Raw genomic sequence first — 15,210 nt, forward strand, 5'->3', positions numbered from 1 at the left:
GTCGTGAAGACAGAAGACACTAAAGAGTGGGTTTGTTTTGACCTTTTACTGCTGTTGATATTTATGATGAAATCAACTTAAAACATTTAAGACATTTATAATGTCTTTTTAAATTCTGTTCTTACTTTCTATTCATTAAATAACCCTAAAAAAGTAGATATGATAGTTTCCACAAAAATATTAAAGGTGCCCTAGAACCAGTTTTTACAAGATGTAATATAAGTCTAAGGTGTCCCCTGAATGTGTCTGTGAAGTTTCAGCTCAAAATACCACATAGATTTTTTTTAATGAATTTTTTTAACTGCCTATTTTGGGGCATCATTAACTATGCACCGATTCAGGCTGCGGCCCCTTTAAATCATGCTCCCTGCCCCCTGAGCTCTCGACTATAATACAGTGCATAAACAAAGTTCACACAGCTAATATAACCCTCAAAATGGATCTTTACAAAGTGTTCATCATGCAGTATGTGTAATCGTGCAAATATGGTATTTATTTGGATGTTTACATTTGATTCTGAATAAGACTGTGCTCCGTGGCTAAAGCTAACATTACACACTGTTGGAGAGATTTATAAAGAATTAAGTTGTGTTTATGAATTATACAGACTGCAAGTGTTTAAAAATGAAAATAGTGACGGGTCTTGTCTCCGTGAATACAGTAATAAACAATGGTAACTTTAACCACATTTAACAGTACATTAGCAACATGCTAACGAAACATTTAGAAAGACAATTTACAAATACCACTAAAAATATCATGATATCATGGATCATGTCAGTTATTATCGCTCCATCTGCCATTTTTCGCTGTTGTTCTTGCTTGCTTACCTAGTCTGATGATTCAGCTGTGCACAGATCCAGACGTTAATACTGCCTGCCCTTGTGTAATGCCTTGAACATGAGCTGGCATATGCAAATATTGGGGGCGTACATATTAATGATCCCGACTGTGACGTAACAGTCGGTGTTGAGATTCGCCTGTTTTTCAGAGGTCTTTTAAACAAATGAGATTTATATAAGAAGGAGGAAACAATGGAGTTTGAGACTCACTGTATGTCATTTCCATGTACTGAACTCTTGTTATTCAACTATGCCAAGGTAAATTAAATTTTTGATTCTAGGGCACCTTTAAGCAGAGCAACTGTTTTCAACATTGATAATAATATGAAATGTTTCTTGAGCAGCAAATCAGTAATGATGCTGAAAATTCAGCTTCGATCACAGGAATAAATTACATTTTAAACTATACCCAATTACAAAACAGTTATTTTAAAGTGTAATAATATTTTACAATTACAATTTTTACTGTATTTTTGATCAAATAAATGCAGTCTTAGTGAGCAGAAGAGACTTCTTTCAAAAACATTTAAAAACTTTACTCTAAACCTTTGAAAACAAGAGAAAATATATTCTTGTGATGAGTTTTCTTATTTATGTTTCTGTGTGGATTATTTGAGATGATTAGTTTAGATGAAGTGGTTTTGTGTTTTCTTAGGCCTCAGAGAGCGCAGAGCAGGTAGCTGAGCTGTGGCGCTCCACAGATGAAGACCTGAGGAACGCCGCGCGGGAGACCGTACTTTCCTTTGGTACATGACCCTTAAGCTGTAATTACTGCAACTACGTCATATGCTGTATTTGTCACACTATCACCACAAACATGTGCAGTGTACGAATAGAAAGGCTTGATTTGCTGCCTAGTCAGTCAATAGACATGTTTCCATCCAACGTTACGAATTTAACTTGTGCCCAAAATTGGAATATCGCATAAATCATTTACCGTTTCCATTCCATGTGTTCAAAAAAACAAAACCGTCACTTCCTAGGAAATTAGCGGAAAATAGTATCTGTATTAAAATGGACGTTTTTTTATGCGATAACCTAAACTTTGCACAAAAATAGGTGTATGGAAACATAGCAAATGACTTTTGAAGGCACCTCTGAAGGCATTTCTGCGACCGACTTCCAAAAAAAGTCACATCTCATGATCTAGAAATATTCAAGTCAGTTTTCCAAATAACGAAGCAAATATTTAATGGCTACAATGCTTATTTCTCAATAGAAATGGTGAAATAATGTCTATTATAAGTTTCAGACAGTGCATGTTTTTTCATTCACTGGGTATCATTTATGTTCACACAAGTGCTTATCTTCTTTTCAGTGACATGTAATTCATCCCCATACTAAATTTAATAAGTGCAGAGGTGCCGTCACCATTGTTTTGTGTTGTTTCCCAGACTGAGCCCTTGTTCTTTTTTAGGTAAGAAAGGTCACATGGCATTCCAGCGTATGGACCAGATCTATGAGCTACAGGACGAGGCTTACAAGAACCTGGAAACAGAAATCACAATCTTATAGGAAGATCACAAACTCAAACTGTCACCTGATTGGACGGTGCTGAGAGACTGATTGAATACATTCCATCTGTGTGTACACATATTGCCAAGTATTTGATATGCATTTTATTATTTTCTTTGTATGTAATTGTAACTTTTTAATTTTAAGTGAAATATTTATGAATAAACTGTCTTCTATATTTCATATGTATCAAAATGAGTAAACATGAAATATAATGATAATAAATGTACATAAGAGAACTCTGACTTGTTCAATAACTGTAAGTAAAGCACAAAAGAAATAAGAAGCCCAAAATCAAATAATGATTCATTTGCTCACAGCTCCAAACATCCACATCCTACAGTTTGGATTAGTTTACATGAAAAACCTTTCCATTTTAACATTAGTTCACATGAATTAACAAAGAGAAGTACTAATCTTAAAGGTCCAGTGTGTAATATTTTAGGAGGATCTATTGACAGAAGTGCAATAATATAATGCAATATAATATACATAACTATGTTTTCAGTGGTGTATAAAGACCTTACATAATGAACCGTTGTTTTTATTACCTTAGAATGAACCATTTCTATCTACATACACTGCGGGTGCCCTTACATGGAAGTCGCCATTTTGCGCCACCATGTTTCTAAAGTAGCCCTAAACGGACAAACTGCTCTACAGAGTGCGTTTGCTTGACTGGCTACTCCCTGCTGTCTCAGACGATAACATCTTTGTCCTGTGTGGCCACCATAGCTTTTCTATGTGCTTTGAAATGGAGAGGTGAGAGGTGGACTGAGCCGTTGCAATTTGCAATCTCACCGCTAGATGCCGCTAAAATTTACACATTGAACCTTTAATTCCTATTAATTTCAACATTTACTAATACATTATTAAAATAAAAAGTAGTATCTGTTAATGTTATTTAATGAACCTGAGCAAACATTAATAATGAACAGTATTATTTTTATCAAGTAACATTAAAGGGTTAGTTCACCCAAAAATGAAAATTCTGTCATTTATTACTTACCCTCATGCCGATCCACACCTGTAAGACCATCGTTAATCTTCGGAACACATATTAAGATATTTTAGTTGAAATCCGATGGCTCCATGAGGCCTCCATAGGGAGCAATGACACTTCCTCTCTCAAGATCCATAAAGGTATTAAAAACATATTTAAATCAGTTCATGTGAGTATAGTGGTTCAATATCAATATTATAAAGCGACAAGAATATTTTTGGAGTGCCAAAAAAATAATAATAATAACGACTTATAAAGTGATGGCCGATTTCAAAACACTGCTTCAGGAAGATTCGGAGCGTTATGAATCAGTGTATCGAATCCGCTGTTCGGAGCGCCAAAGTCACGTGATTTCAGCCGTTGGCAGTATGACACGCGATCTGAATCATGATTCGATACACTGATTCATTTGTGCTCCGATGCTTCATGAAGCAGTGTTTTGAAATCGGCCATCACTAAATAAGTCGTTATTTTGTTTTTTTGGCGCTCCAAAAATATTCTCGTCGCTTTATAACATTAGTATTGAACCACTGTACTCACATGAACCGATTTAAATATGTTTTTAGTACCTTTATGGATCTTGAGAGACGAAGTGTCATTGCTCCCTATGGAGGCCTCACGGAGCTATCGGATTTAAACTAAAATATCTTAATTTGTGTTCCGAAGATTAACGGTTTTATGGGTGTGGAACGGCATAAGGGTAAGTGACAAGAATTAATTAATAAATGACAGAATTTTCATTTTTGGGTGAACTAACCCTTTAACAAAGATTAATAATACTGAAACAAATGTATTGCTCATTGTTAATGTAATATAATATAACCTTATTGTAAAATCTTACCAAATTGACTTCTACATTCCCAAGTGGTCTATTCCACATCTAGTTTTTGTCATCATGCCGGGATAAAAGTCAGAATATTTTACAAAGCACTGCTCGGGCAAATCTCACAAATACGGGTCAAGTTTCACATCAACCAAAGAAAAATGTCTGTTTTGTATGAAGGACATTTTTCAGACTTGGATTTGTTACTGTCATGGTAGTTAAGCACATTTTTCCCATCAAATTCTCATTACTATAATTATGAAATTTATATATATATATATATATATATATATATATATATATATATATATATATATATATATATATATATAGTGACCAGAACATTTCTTGACCACTTTATTTTTTATGCCAAAAGTCCATTTTCAAAGCAAGAATAGAATATTTTAAAATATGATAAAACAATAAACAAACTCTATAACAAACTCTCTTTATGATTTTTGGTGACACATTTTAAAAACATCTGCATGAATAAACCTTTACCTAGTGAGCAGATCTGACAAGTAAAACTGCTTTAATGAGACTAACCCTCCTAGTCAAAGCACTTTAAGAATGTATTTGCTCAACCAAGAAATTCCGTCAGATAAATGTGTGTTTATCTTGCACAGAATGGATCCAAACAAGTTTAATTTCATGATTGATCCACACAGCTGTTCTGAAGTCGTTTATAGCATCACACTGTCAAAAAGAAGACAATTTTTCATCTGCACACACACAGCATCTCAACTTAGATCATTAGAAACTTTATTGAATTAAAAGTGGTGACAGCATTTGAGCTGACTCAGCAGTGCAGAAGCACGCCTTCAGCTCAACGTACATGACAAAATTCATCCGCCGTTTATCCGCTTAACACTTGGGACTCATACTGATTCTTGACACATGAACAGAAACCCAAAATCGCAATATACAAACGTATACACACGCACACACGTTATCATCTACCCCTTTGGAAAAATTCAGCATCCAGAAATGAAAGAAAGTGCACCGAACACAACGAGAATGAAACCCATGCAAGCTTCAGACGCCCTTCGCCGCGGGGAGGAGACTCGAGTCAGGGAGCGAGGGCGCTTTGTTATGGGTTACAGCGGAGAGCGGTTTTCAACATGGGTATAACGAACTGAAACTTTCCAGCATTGCCCGCGGCTCTTCTACTCACAGTCCGGACTGAGACGGCCCCAGGGTCTGTGCGGAAAACCGAGTCTAGGTGCCAACGATGTTGGGGTCGTGTGCTGAGTCCGGCAGTGGAGAATCGTGGCAGTGATACAGAAAGCAGTTTCCCCAGCAGCTGTAGCAGATGAGAAACAGCGCCGCCAGGAAGACTAAGGCACAAATGGTACACGGCTTCCTCTCCAACAGGAAGCTGAGCAGGTAGAAGCCCATGAACATGGAGTGGTTGAACCACAGGGCCGGATTCAACGGTTTGGGGATCAAGAGGACCGGGAGTAACCACTGGAGGCAGTACATGGTCTCTGCGTGTGGGGCCGCCTAGTATGAGCTCAGATATCCGACGTGACGCTACACAATCACAAATCCCCTGTGTATCTGCAAGGGATTAGACACAGTATCCAGATACCAGGCCAGGCCTTTGGAAAAGGAGAGAGAAAGAGAAAACAATTTGATACTCCACTCACACCACCTTATAAGGAACCGAGATCAAAGCATCCGTGTGTATTTTAAGAAATAGTGCAGCTGAAGGCTATTTTTAGTTCCTGGCCTCAAGTCTAACTTCTATCTGCGTAAACACGACAGCACTATTATTTGTTTACTAGTGCTACTTAAACACTCGGTTTCATGAAATGACTCAGAAGAGGAAGATTTAACAGACATTATTCTGATACTGGAACATTTAGGGAATTTAAGTAGCTTAGCTTTGTTTTAAAAGATTTACGTTAAGGGGCTGCAACATAAAAAGGCGCAAAACACGAGCATAATAGATATATTTAATAATACATTTTCCCCATTTAGACTGACATTACACTGTTTACATAAAGGATTGACATTATAATTAATTATGGGCATTTCCAATATTTTCAGTTTGTTTTAAATGTATGCTAAATAGATGGCCTAAAACTTCCTTGCTCATTAATCGGATACTGGAACATTAAGGCTATTTTAATAAATTAATATGAAAACAATAGCAAAACATTTAGACGTCTAATAGAAACACTAGTTTTCTCGGAAAATAATAAAAGTTTCCCTCTTTATACTGACATTCATTACACTGTTTACACGAAGGATCGACAACTAAAAAAAGAAAAAATGATACAAATGTGGAAATTAATTAGGCATTGTAATTAATTACGTACATTTCTCTTTGTATTTTGAAAACTGATCTTTGCACACCGCTGACATTTTACATTTATGACTTCCTACACTCCTTACACGAATGATCGACAATAAGAACTAGAAATCTGTCAAGTAGTGTGGCATTATAATTAATTATGAACATAACCAAAATTTCAGGTGTTTTATATTATGCGATCAAAACAAAACACATTTGAACAATAAAAACATTGTGATGTTAGCGTGTTTGCTAACCGCATATCTAGCATGTGGCTAGGTATTCAAAGGGAAATAAACTTTCCGACCACAAATGTAAACATACATCATTGTGGCAGTCTCACATAAGCAAGCTTTGAAACTCAAAAAGACTGAAATTATCATGTTCAGACTTGCCATTCTCTAAATGCAATCCTGATCTCGCATATAAGCCGTCGCCATTGAGTTCTTTCGGTGATTGCGTAGATTTGTGCAACTCTAAGGACCCAACCGACGGCCGGTGTCCCGCAGATGCCTGATGAAAATTGTTTTCTCTAACACTGAATGAATTATATATATATATATATATATATATATATATATATATATATATATATATATATATATATATATATATATATATATATATATATATATATATATATATGCCCTTTTTCCAAAGTATGGTGTCCAAAAAATACCATGGTTTTTGTATCAGTCTTTGCCCATCCTCAGGTACTTTTTCTAATTTATATACAGGGTGTTTATTGATTTAGTTGTGCTTACTTAATGTAACTGCAAGGTTGAAAGAAAATCTGTGTATCTTTGTTAATAATGCTAACTATTGTAATGTGTTTTGCTGACCTATATGCCTACACACTGATGCCCTTGGTCCAACACCTGGTTTTTCGTGCTTATGAAGCAAGCATCCACATATATACACACACGTATATACAATTGAATTGTTGTTCGTTTACCCGGATAGCAAATATCAAAACATCAGCATCAAGGCATATTTTTTCTGTGGAAAGATGAATAAAGAAATATGAGTCTGAACCAATAAATAAATATGCACTGTTCTGTCCATGTTTCCATGGCAATCTGGAAATTGTATAATATAATTTATATACACTACATATCACTAGATCCTGATACTTCATATTTTGGATCAATGTGTGTGTGTGTGTGTGTGTGTGTGTGTGTGTGTGTGTGTGTGTGTGTGTGTGTGTGTGTGCTTAGTTTATATTACATTGTGGGGACCAAATGTCCCCACAATGTAATATAAACCTGAGTTCACCTACATCGTTGGGACCAGCCACTGGTCCCCACAATGTAAATTAATTAATAAAAATACTAAATGATGTTTTTGTGAGAAAATAAAGGTGTGCACAGTTTCCTGTGATGGTTAGGTTTAGGGTAGGGGGATAGAAAGTACGGTTTGTACAGTATAAAATGCATTGCGGCCTATGGAAAGTCCCCACAATTCACAAAAACAAACGTGTGTGTGTGTGTGTGTGTGTGTGTGTGTGTGTGTGTGTGTGTGTGTGTGTGTGTCTGAAATCCTTGTTCTTGTGGGAAAAAAATGTTTGTGTGTGTGTGATGTTTTTTGAAAATGTAAAAAATACAGAAAGTTGGTAGAAAGATGGCTAAGTGTAGGGTTAGGAGATATAATATAGCGTTTGTCCCCATAAAACATAAAAACCCAACGTGTGTGTATAATAAAACATATTACTGACTATAAATGAAATATAATTTAACATAAAATATATAAATGAATATATGAAAAAACACCAACAGCCTGTCAGAAGCCCTGACAGCATGTAAAATCAATGCTAATAGTTTAATATTTAATTAAATATAACCTATACCCACATCCCTGATCGAGGGCATCTAAACAGACACCACTGAAGCTGATCTAGTGCATACTAAAGGTGCACTTCAGAACTAACATAACGCAAAATGTGCCTCGACAGCTGTGGCGTGTTTTAATGATGAATAATCTGACATGTTTTTCATTTGTGTTTAATGACAGTGTTTCTATCGCGCATGGCTAAATCTCCCCTCGAGATCTGCGTGGAGTCTTCCTGTCAGCATCCCACTGTTACTATGAGATCTGTGGAGCGAGCGCGCCTGAAGGTAAGTACGCGTTCTCCTGCTTACCAATAACATAAAGCACCCGAAAAACACATTAGGAGGTGTTGATCGCACGATGCATTTGTATTTTTTATAACGATGGTTGTTAAATATCCAAAGAAAAACATAAAACTCTTGAGGTGTTACAAGGTCATATCTGAAGCTATAAACGCACCGAATGTGAGCTTACACTGGTAAATAATAGTCGATGTTTATTATCGCTGTCGAGAATTGAGATTTTACGCGTGGGGTGAAGTCAGGTAAAACGGGCCACTTTCTGGTAAATCATCTGGAGCTGAATTAGATGTTTCTGCACATTGTCCAGAACGCTGTTTGTGGTCTCTATTATACATATGTAGCAAAAACAAATGCTTAAATGGCCAAGAAGCCATTTAAATGACAGAAGTCCTTCTTGTCAACACCACAGCGTTCAGGTAAAACAGGCCAGAGAATCCCTAATCAAAACCATCATTGTGAACAAAGAAACACATAAATGATAACATTTATTTCTAATTTAGTGTATGACATATATGTCTGTGCACATTTATGGACAGCAAAATATAGGCTATTAAGGCTTTAAGGTTGAACTGACTATTTTAAATAATTTTCAAAAAGGAATTTTAACATCAGACAGTTGATTGATTGTAAATGTAAAGGTAATTTTCGAAGTGCAATCTATCGAGGTTTGTCTCAAGAGATGCAAACTGCAGTTATTTGCGTCCACTTGTGGTAACATTAAATGTTTTAGAAAAAAAAAAAACTTCCATGCACAATGTATGAATAATGTTTTTTGTGCTAACGTTTTGAGAACATTATTAAAGACCAGATAATTTGAATGAACATTCTAAAAACATTATTGGAAGAATGTTAGCTCACAACATTTAGAGAACCTTGCCAGAACGTTAGTCAAAGTTCTGAGTACATTCCCTGTTAGATGGTTTGGCCCACTATATAAAATTACATCTGTTTTTTCATTCACGTCTTATGTAGAGAAATAATTTATGATACATTACTTTTGGATATATTCAGTAGTTTTTTGTTTGTTTGTTTGTTTTTATGAATATAACCCTGTTAGTGTAAAAACAGCATGTAATCTTAAATTATTCCCATCTATTTACCCACAACAACATATATTATTGTAGCATTTTTTGAAATAGCTTGAGTGATTGAATATTGAATAAATTCAGTGTTATTATTTAATGCATTAATGAAACCACTAAATCAATACCAGAGCAGAGTTATGCTGCTAATGTGACATTTTAATCCTTTAACGGTAAACACACATAAAACCTTGTGAGAACACTAAAATGTCCACGCTAAGCATGTACACCACAGTATGCTTACTGCAGACGCAATCTTCTGGAGATACCTGGGTTTTATACCACATGTTCAAGGGCACAATGTTTATATAGCCGGATCTTGGATTGGCCTCTGCAGAATATAACCTGTAGCCTTTTGGTAACAATCTCAAATTCGATTTTATTTACAGTGCCACACCTCCCAACTTCAACATGTTTCTAAAGAGAAATACAAGTTGATTGTCAATCCATAAGCAATGCAAACAATGCCTCCTCTTGTTGATACACAGGCAATCAGTTTTGAATACCCGTATTATCAGTTTGATAACTATTGTCAGACATGGTCTGAAGGTAATCTGAATTTTTTATGGTGATTACTGCCTGCCAACGTTTAGCTTGGAGTGAGAATTATGGATTGGAGTGGGTGATTCGATTCAAAAGCTTGCGATTCGATTCTGATCTTGATAAATATGTAATATAGTGCATATATTTAGCAAAATTCTCCTCTCTGGAGTTGATTTTTCTAGCTAACTAATAGGGGTGTGACGAGACCGGTATCTCACGAGACGAGACGAGAGACTGAGTTCACGAGACGAGACGAGACAAGACAAGATTTTTACACACTATTTTTAAGAAATCCTCAATGGTGAAATCATGACTATATTCTGCAGGTATATTTGAAATGTTTTAACTAATCATCTTGTAATGAATGCCATTTCAGTTCTTCAGAGTGTGAATTATCATATGCAGTAAAAGACAATACTCAAGTACTGTAAAAGGTTTTGCTACTAACTCAACTGACTTCTCTTCTGTATGATTTCAGTCTCTTCAGACCTTACATGATTTATGAGCTTCTACAACTTTAGACCTCCTAACTGAACTCCTTTCCACAAACTGATCATAGAAATAAAAACAGTATAAATAAAAATGGTAACACTTTACAATAAGGTCTCATTTATTAACATTAATGTATTAACCAACATCAACTAACAATGAGCAATATATTTGCTACAGTATTTATTAATCTTTATGTCAGTTAATAAAAATAGTAATTCATTGTTAGTTCATAGTTTACAGTGCATTAACTAACGTTAACAAATGAAACCTTATTGTTTGTGCTCAATAAGATTAAGAGAAAACTGTTATTCGTTTTCATTGTAACACTTTACAATAAGTGCAACCATAATCGCACCCTCTCAATATTCAAAGTGCAAATAAGACCATATTTTTCTTTGATACAGAGCTGAGAGATGGTTACAACTAACTTACACTGGCCAGCCTAAAATAGCTTTCATATTGAGAGATATCTGTATTCATCAGGAGCTGCTTTCAAAATGCGGGGTATTGAGATCGCGTTTGAATGCGCGCTCCTGTTTACTTTCACTTTCAGCGATCGCGCGTAATTCTGTAAATATGGAGTGGCGGCGACCGTTATCCAACTGAATTAAATGTTTTTTTATTTAAATATAAATCAAAACGACAGTGGAGGCGTAATGTAAACGTAGCGGTGGCATATTCTTTCCTAATCATCCTAACCACTCTGTCATGGCAACATCAAAATCGTACATTTATACACAAACTGAGCAGCAAACGCAACTTTCGGACGCCATCTTTATTTTTCTAGCTCAACTGTCACAGAATGGAAAGCATAGGATTGTGGGATATCAAAGGCAGCTAAGGATACATCCATGCGTCCTTCAAAAATCGATCTGAGGAAGGTATCTCATGAGAGAGGAAGTGAAGCTAACATTGGATTCGGACGTGCCTTGATGCCTTACTACCTTGAAATGTGTCCTCGGAAGGCAGCTTTTTCCAGTTTTCGGACACAGCCCACTTTTCGCCTCGACGAGAAATCTCGTCACAGTTTAGTCTCGCGAGATCTCGTGACATGAAATCTCGTCACACCCCTACTAACTAACATGTTACATGGTCATTGATTGGCTTTACATGAAATTGTTCTCAAGCTGCTTTATTCAGGTCTTTCCATGGTTGAAACACACATTGAACGATCACGACACATGATGCATTTCAGTGAACTTTACTGTATCTTTCAACATACCTTCTGATGTTCATTCATGTTTATTTGGTGCTATAACTAGTAATAAAGAGGAAGATGTGAAGCACTACAGTGATCTGTCACGCCACATTAAAGAATGCCAAAATGCATTTATTGTTTGAATTTTGTAATAAAATTGACAGAATTTGAGAAAATGAATGTGTGGCGTGAGAGTGCGAGAACTGTGTCAATTGTTTGATGCCCCATTTACACTAGTGCGTTTTCGTTTTAAAACGGCATTGCCACATTGCTGCTACGTTGCCACAGCGTTTCAGAAACGATCTCCATGTACACTCTACGCCTTCCCACGTTCGCTTTGCATATCCTTGACGACCGTGAGAGCGATAACATGGAGACTGAACTGCAATCTTTGCTGGCTTTGTTGTCATTTTTAGCAGCCTTTGTGCAGTTAAACTCTGTATTTTTTAATACTGCAGCTACCTACATGTGCCAGAGGGAACTTTTTACACTTGTACGCGCATGCCCAGTGTGTATGAATGGTCATGTGACATGCATTTTCGGTTGTATACTGTAGAAGGAGATCTTTTCTGAAATGCTGCAGAAACACCAGTGTAGACGAGGATCGTTTTCATTTTAAAACGGCGTACTAGTGTAAACGGGGCCTGAGTGAGTCTCACGCTGAATGCGCAAGAGTTGGCAGCCCTGGATTTACAGTAGTACAGTTATTTTGTTTACAGTGATATACCCCAGTTTTGAGATATGTCACAGGCATTTTATTTTTTGCCAAAAAGCGGCACTGTATAACGGATTGGCTTTGTGGGGAAAAAAATTAAAACACACCTAAGAAAACTGATGTCCTTTGGAATGGATGTCCTCACAGTTATTTGTTGTTTTTAAACATTTCAAAGACATCTATTTTATGCCTTTATTGTTCAAAACATAATATAGGCTATATTTTCTTTTGAAGGTGAAACAAGAGGCATTTGATTCATCATGAGTGCAAGCGTTCAGTGTCGATGGAGTCTCTGAACGCCGTGGAACTCCGTGAACTGGGGGATGGGAGCAGGCGAGAACCTCCTCAGGCCTCCTCAGGACCGCGGCCTGCCACCGGCATCGAAAATGCGTCGTTCGAGGACGAGGATCCGGGAACGAGGATCCGGGTTACCTCCAGAACATCTGGAACTGGCTTCACCCCTCTCGATTATCAGTCAAATCCGTTGCCTATTCAGAGAGAAGTGCCGTCACCACGCTCCGAAGAAGAACCTGAGCTCGAGTATAACGACCATTCGGTGGACTACGGGTTCATTTTCGCACTAATTTTCCTTGTAAGCGGAATCATATTAGTGGTAATCGCATATACGATCCCAAGAGAGGCTAAAGTCAATCCGGACCAAGTGACAGCGCGGCAGATGGAGAAACTAGAGATGTACTACGCACAACTTGGCTCTCACCTCGACAAATGTATTATTGCGGGACTTGGTTTGCTCACTCTGGGAGGAATGCTCTTATCTGTTTTATTAATGGTGTCTATATGCAAAGGAGAACTGTATCGCCGGAGAACTTTCACTAGAAGACCCATGAAATCTTACGGATCCATTAATATGAGGATGAGGCAGTTAGCTGAAAGTGATGGAAGGGAGACTCTCGTGGAATGTGAACCGAACGTCACCGCAGATGCCGCAAACGGTAATCAAGTTCCTACTGGAACTCTGAACACGTAGCACAACCGAATCACATTGACAAATAGATTTGCTTTCCCAAAAGGAAATAGTGCTTGCAAGGCAGCATAAATAACATGTTTATGTAAGTTTAAGTTTTTGGATTTGATTATCAGTAAATGGCACGTCTCCTCAGAGATGAGACGGTTGCTGTTGCCATGACACTCAGCATCCGTCTTTTTTGTCTGCTGTGTTGCCAGATCTCAAAAACTTGGTCTGAAAAAAACAAAACGAGCCCAAATAAGGAAACTTTCTTCACTAAATGTAATAATAATAGAATTATGATTAATTACTCACCCTCATGTCGTTCCAAACCCGTAAGACTTTCATTCATCTTCAGAAAACACATGAAGATCTTTTTTAAGTAATCTGAGAGCTTTCTGTCCCTCCATTGACATTCTGCGCAACAACCACTTTCAAGCCCCAGAAAGGTAGTAAAGTCATCATTAAAGTACTCCATGTGACTCTAGTGGTTTAACCTCAATTTTATGCATTGACACGAATGCTTTGTTTGTGAAAGAAACATAATGTACCACTTTATTTACAATATCTCCAAGCATGTGTTGTATTGGCGCAAGAGCATGCATTGTTGCATGAACATGCATTGGAGATTAATATTTTGTAAATAAAGTGGTCAATTATGTTTTTTTGTGCAAATAAGGCACTTATGTCGCTTAATAAAATTGAGGTTAAACCACTGGAGTCACATGGATTACTGACGTCTTTACTACCTTTCTGGGGCTTAGTTGCATAGGCTGTCAATGGAGGGACATTTCAGTAAGATGTACTGTATCTTTCAACATACCTTCTGATGTTCATGTTTTTTTGGTGCTATAACTAGTAACAAAGCGGAGATTAACCATTCCCCATTGGGAATAAGCTGAAAATAATCTCAATAAACTGCAACCCATGACTGCACACATTTATAAGCGACTAAAACAAGCACTAAGTTGCATATAAGTGGACATGGCAACACCCATCAATGCACAGGGCTATTATATATGGTTTAATAGAAAACAAATGCCATTCAGTATGCAAATAAACGCAAGAAAAAACAATTAACATTTATTGCAATGGCATCATGTCTGAAATCTTTAGTGGTACACACTCCAAAAATGAAAGTCAGTGGCAGATTTTCACACTTTAATCTTAAAATTTCTTTAAAAAGCCTGATATTTTCAATAACCAAAGTTTGAAATGAAAGAAACCTATTCTGGACATGCCCTCCCCATTCTCATTTTACTACAAAATGATTCACTACTGTAATGTTAAAAAGTAATTACAAATATATTTTCAAATATAACATTTATACACAATTGCAATCGTACTGTCTTTAAAGGCAAGTGTTATAGTTCTTATAAAACAACATGTAACATGATTTACCATGACTAATTGGCCTTCCGGGTTGACTGAACAGTTTTTTGTCACAACGCCAAAAAACAGGCTTCATTTTCCTTGTGCCAAAATATGCATTCTTATTTTTTTCCATGTAATTCTGGGGTAAAATGTGACGTGTTTTCATATATCTGTTCATGCTGCCCTGCAAGCACTGTCATCGTTTTAAGTTGTAATTGCAGGCAAACA

The 15,210-nt window shown here is 36.7% G+C and overlaps 3 protein-coding genes across 3 annotated transcripts in view; 2 read left to right on the top strand and 1 right to left on the bottom strand.

Moving 5' to 3' along the window:
- Nucleotides 1-3,402, top strand: part of ripor3 (RIPOR family member 3) — a 45,080-nt gene extending 41,678 nt beyond the window's left edge. The window contains exons 22-23 of the mRNA XM_067373309.1: nucleotides 1,498-1,588; nucleotides 2,260-3,402. Coding sequence (XP_067229410.1) covers nucleotides 1,498-1,588; nucleotides 2,260-2,357 — 189 coding nt within the window. The 3' untranslated portion in view covers nucleotides 2,358-3,402. The remainder of the gene's footprint in view (nucleotides 1-1,497; nucleotides 1,589-2,259) is intronic.
- Nucleotides 3,403-4,646: 1,244 nt separating this feature from the next.
- Nucleotides 4,647-6,989, bottom strand: blcap (bladder cancer associated protein). The gene is made up of 2 exons (XM_067373683.1): nucleotides 6,878-6,989; nucleotides 4,647-5,784 (listed from the first exon to the last, which is right to left on the bottom strand). Exon 2 carries the CDS (start codon nucleotides 5,663-5,665, stop codon nucleotides 5,402-5,404), a length of 264 nt encoding a protein of 87 aa, XP_067229784.1. The 5' UTR covers nucleotides 5,666-5,784; nucleotides 6,878-6,989; the 3' UTR covers nucleotides 4,647-5,401.
- A 1,571-nt stretch (nucleotides 6,990-8,560) lies between these two features.
- tmem74b (transmembrane protein 74B) lies at nucleotides 8,561-13,629 on the top strand. Its single transcript, XM_067372786.1, has 2 exons — nucleotides 8,561-8,596; nucleotides 12,876-13,629. Exon 2 carries the CDS (start codon nucleotides 12,925-12,927, stop codon nucleotides 13,627-13,629), a length of 705 nt encoding a protein of 234 aa, XP_067228887.1. The 5' UTR covers nucleotides 8,561-8,596; nucleotides 12,876-12,924.
- Nucleotides 13,630-15,210: the final 1,581 nt, after the last annotated feature.

The sequence above is a fragment of the Chanodichthys erythropterus genome, chromosome 21 (genome assembly GCF_024489055.1).
Source record: "Chanodichthys erythropterus isolate Z2021 chromosome 21, ASM2448905v1, whole genome shotgun sequence".
Classification (NCBI taxonomy): Eukaryota; Metazoa; Chordata; class Actinopteri; order Cypriniformes; family Xenocyprididae; genus Chanodichthys; species Chanodichthys erythropterus.

Coding starts and splice junctions, on each gene's coding strand:
- blcap (XM_067373683.1), bottom strand. CDS start 5,665: ATGTACTGCCTCCAGTGGTTACTCCCGGTCCTCTTGATCCCCAAACCG.
- tmem74b (XM_067372786.1), top strand. CDS start 12,925: ATGGAGTCTCTGAACGCCGTGGAACTCCGTGAACTGGGGGATGGGAGC.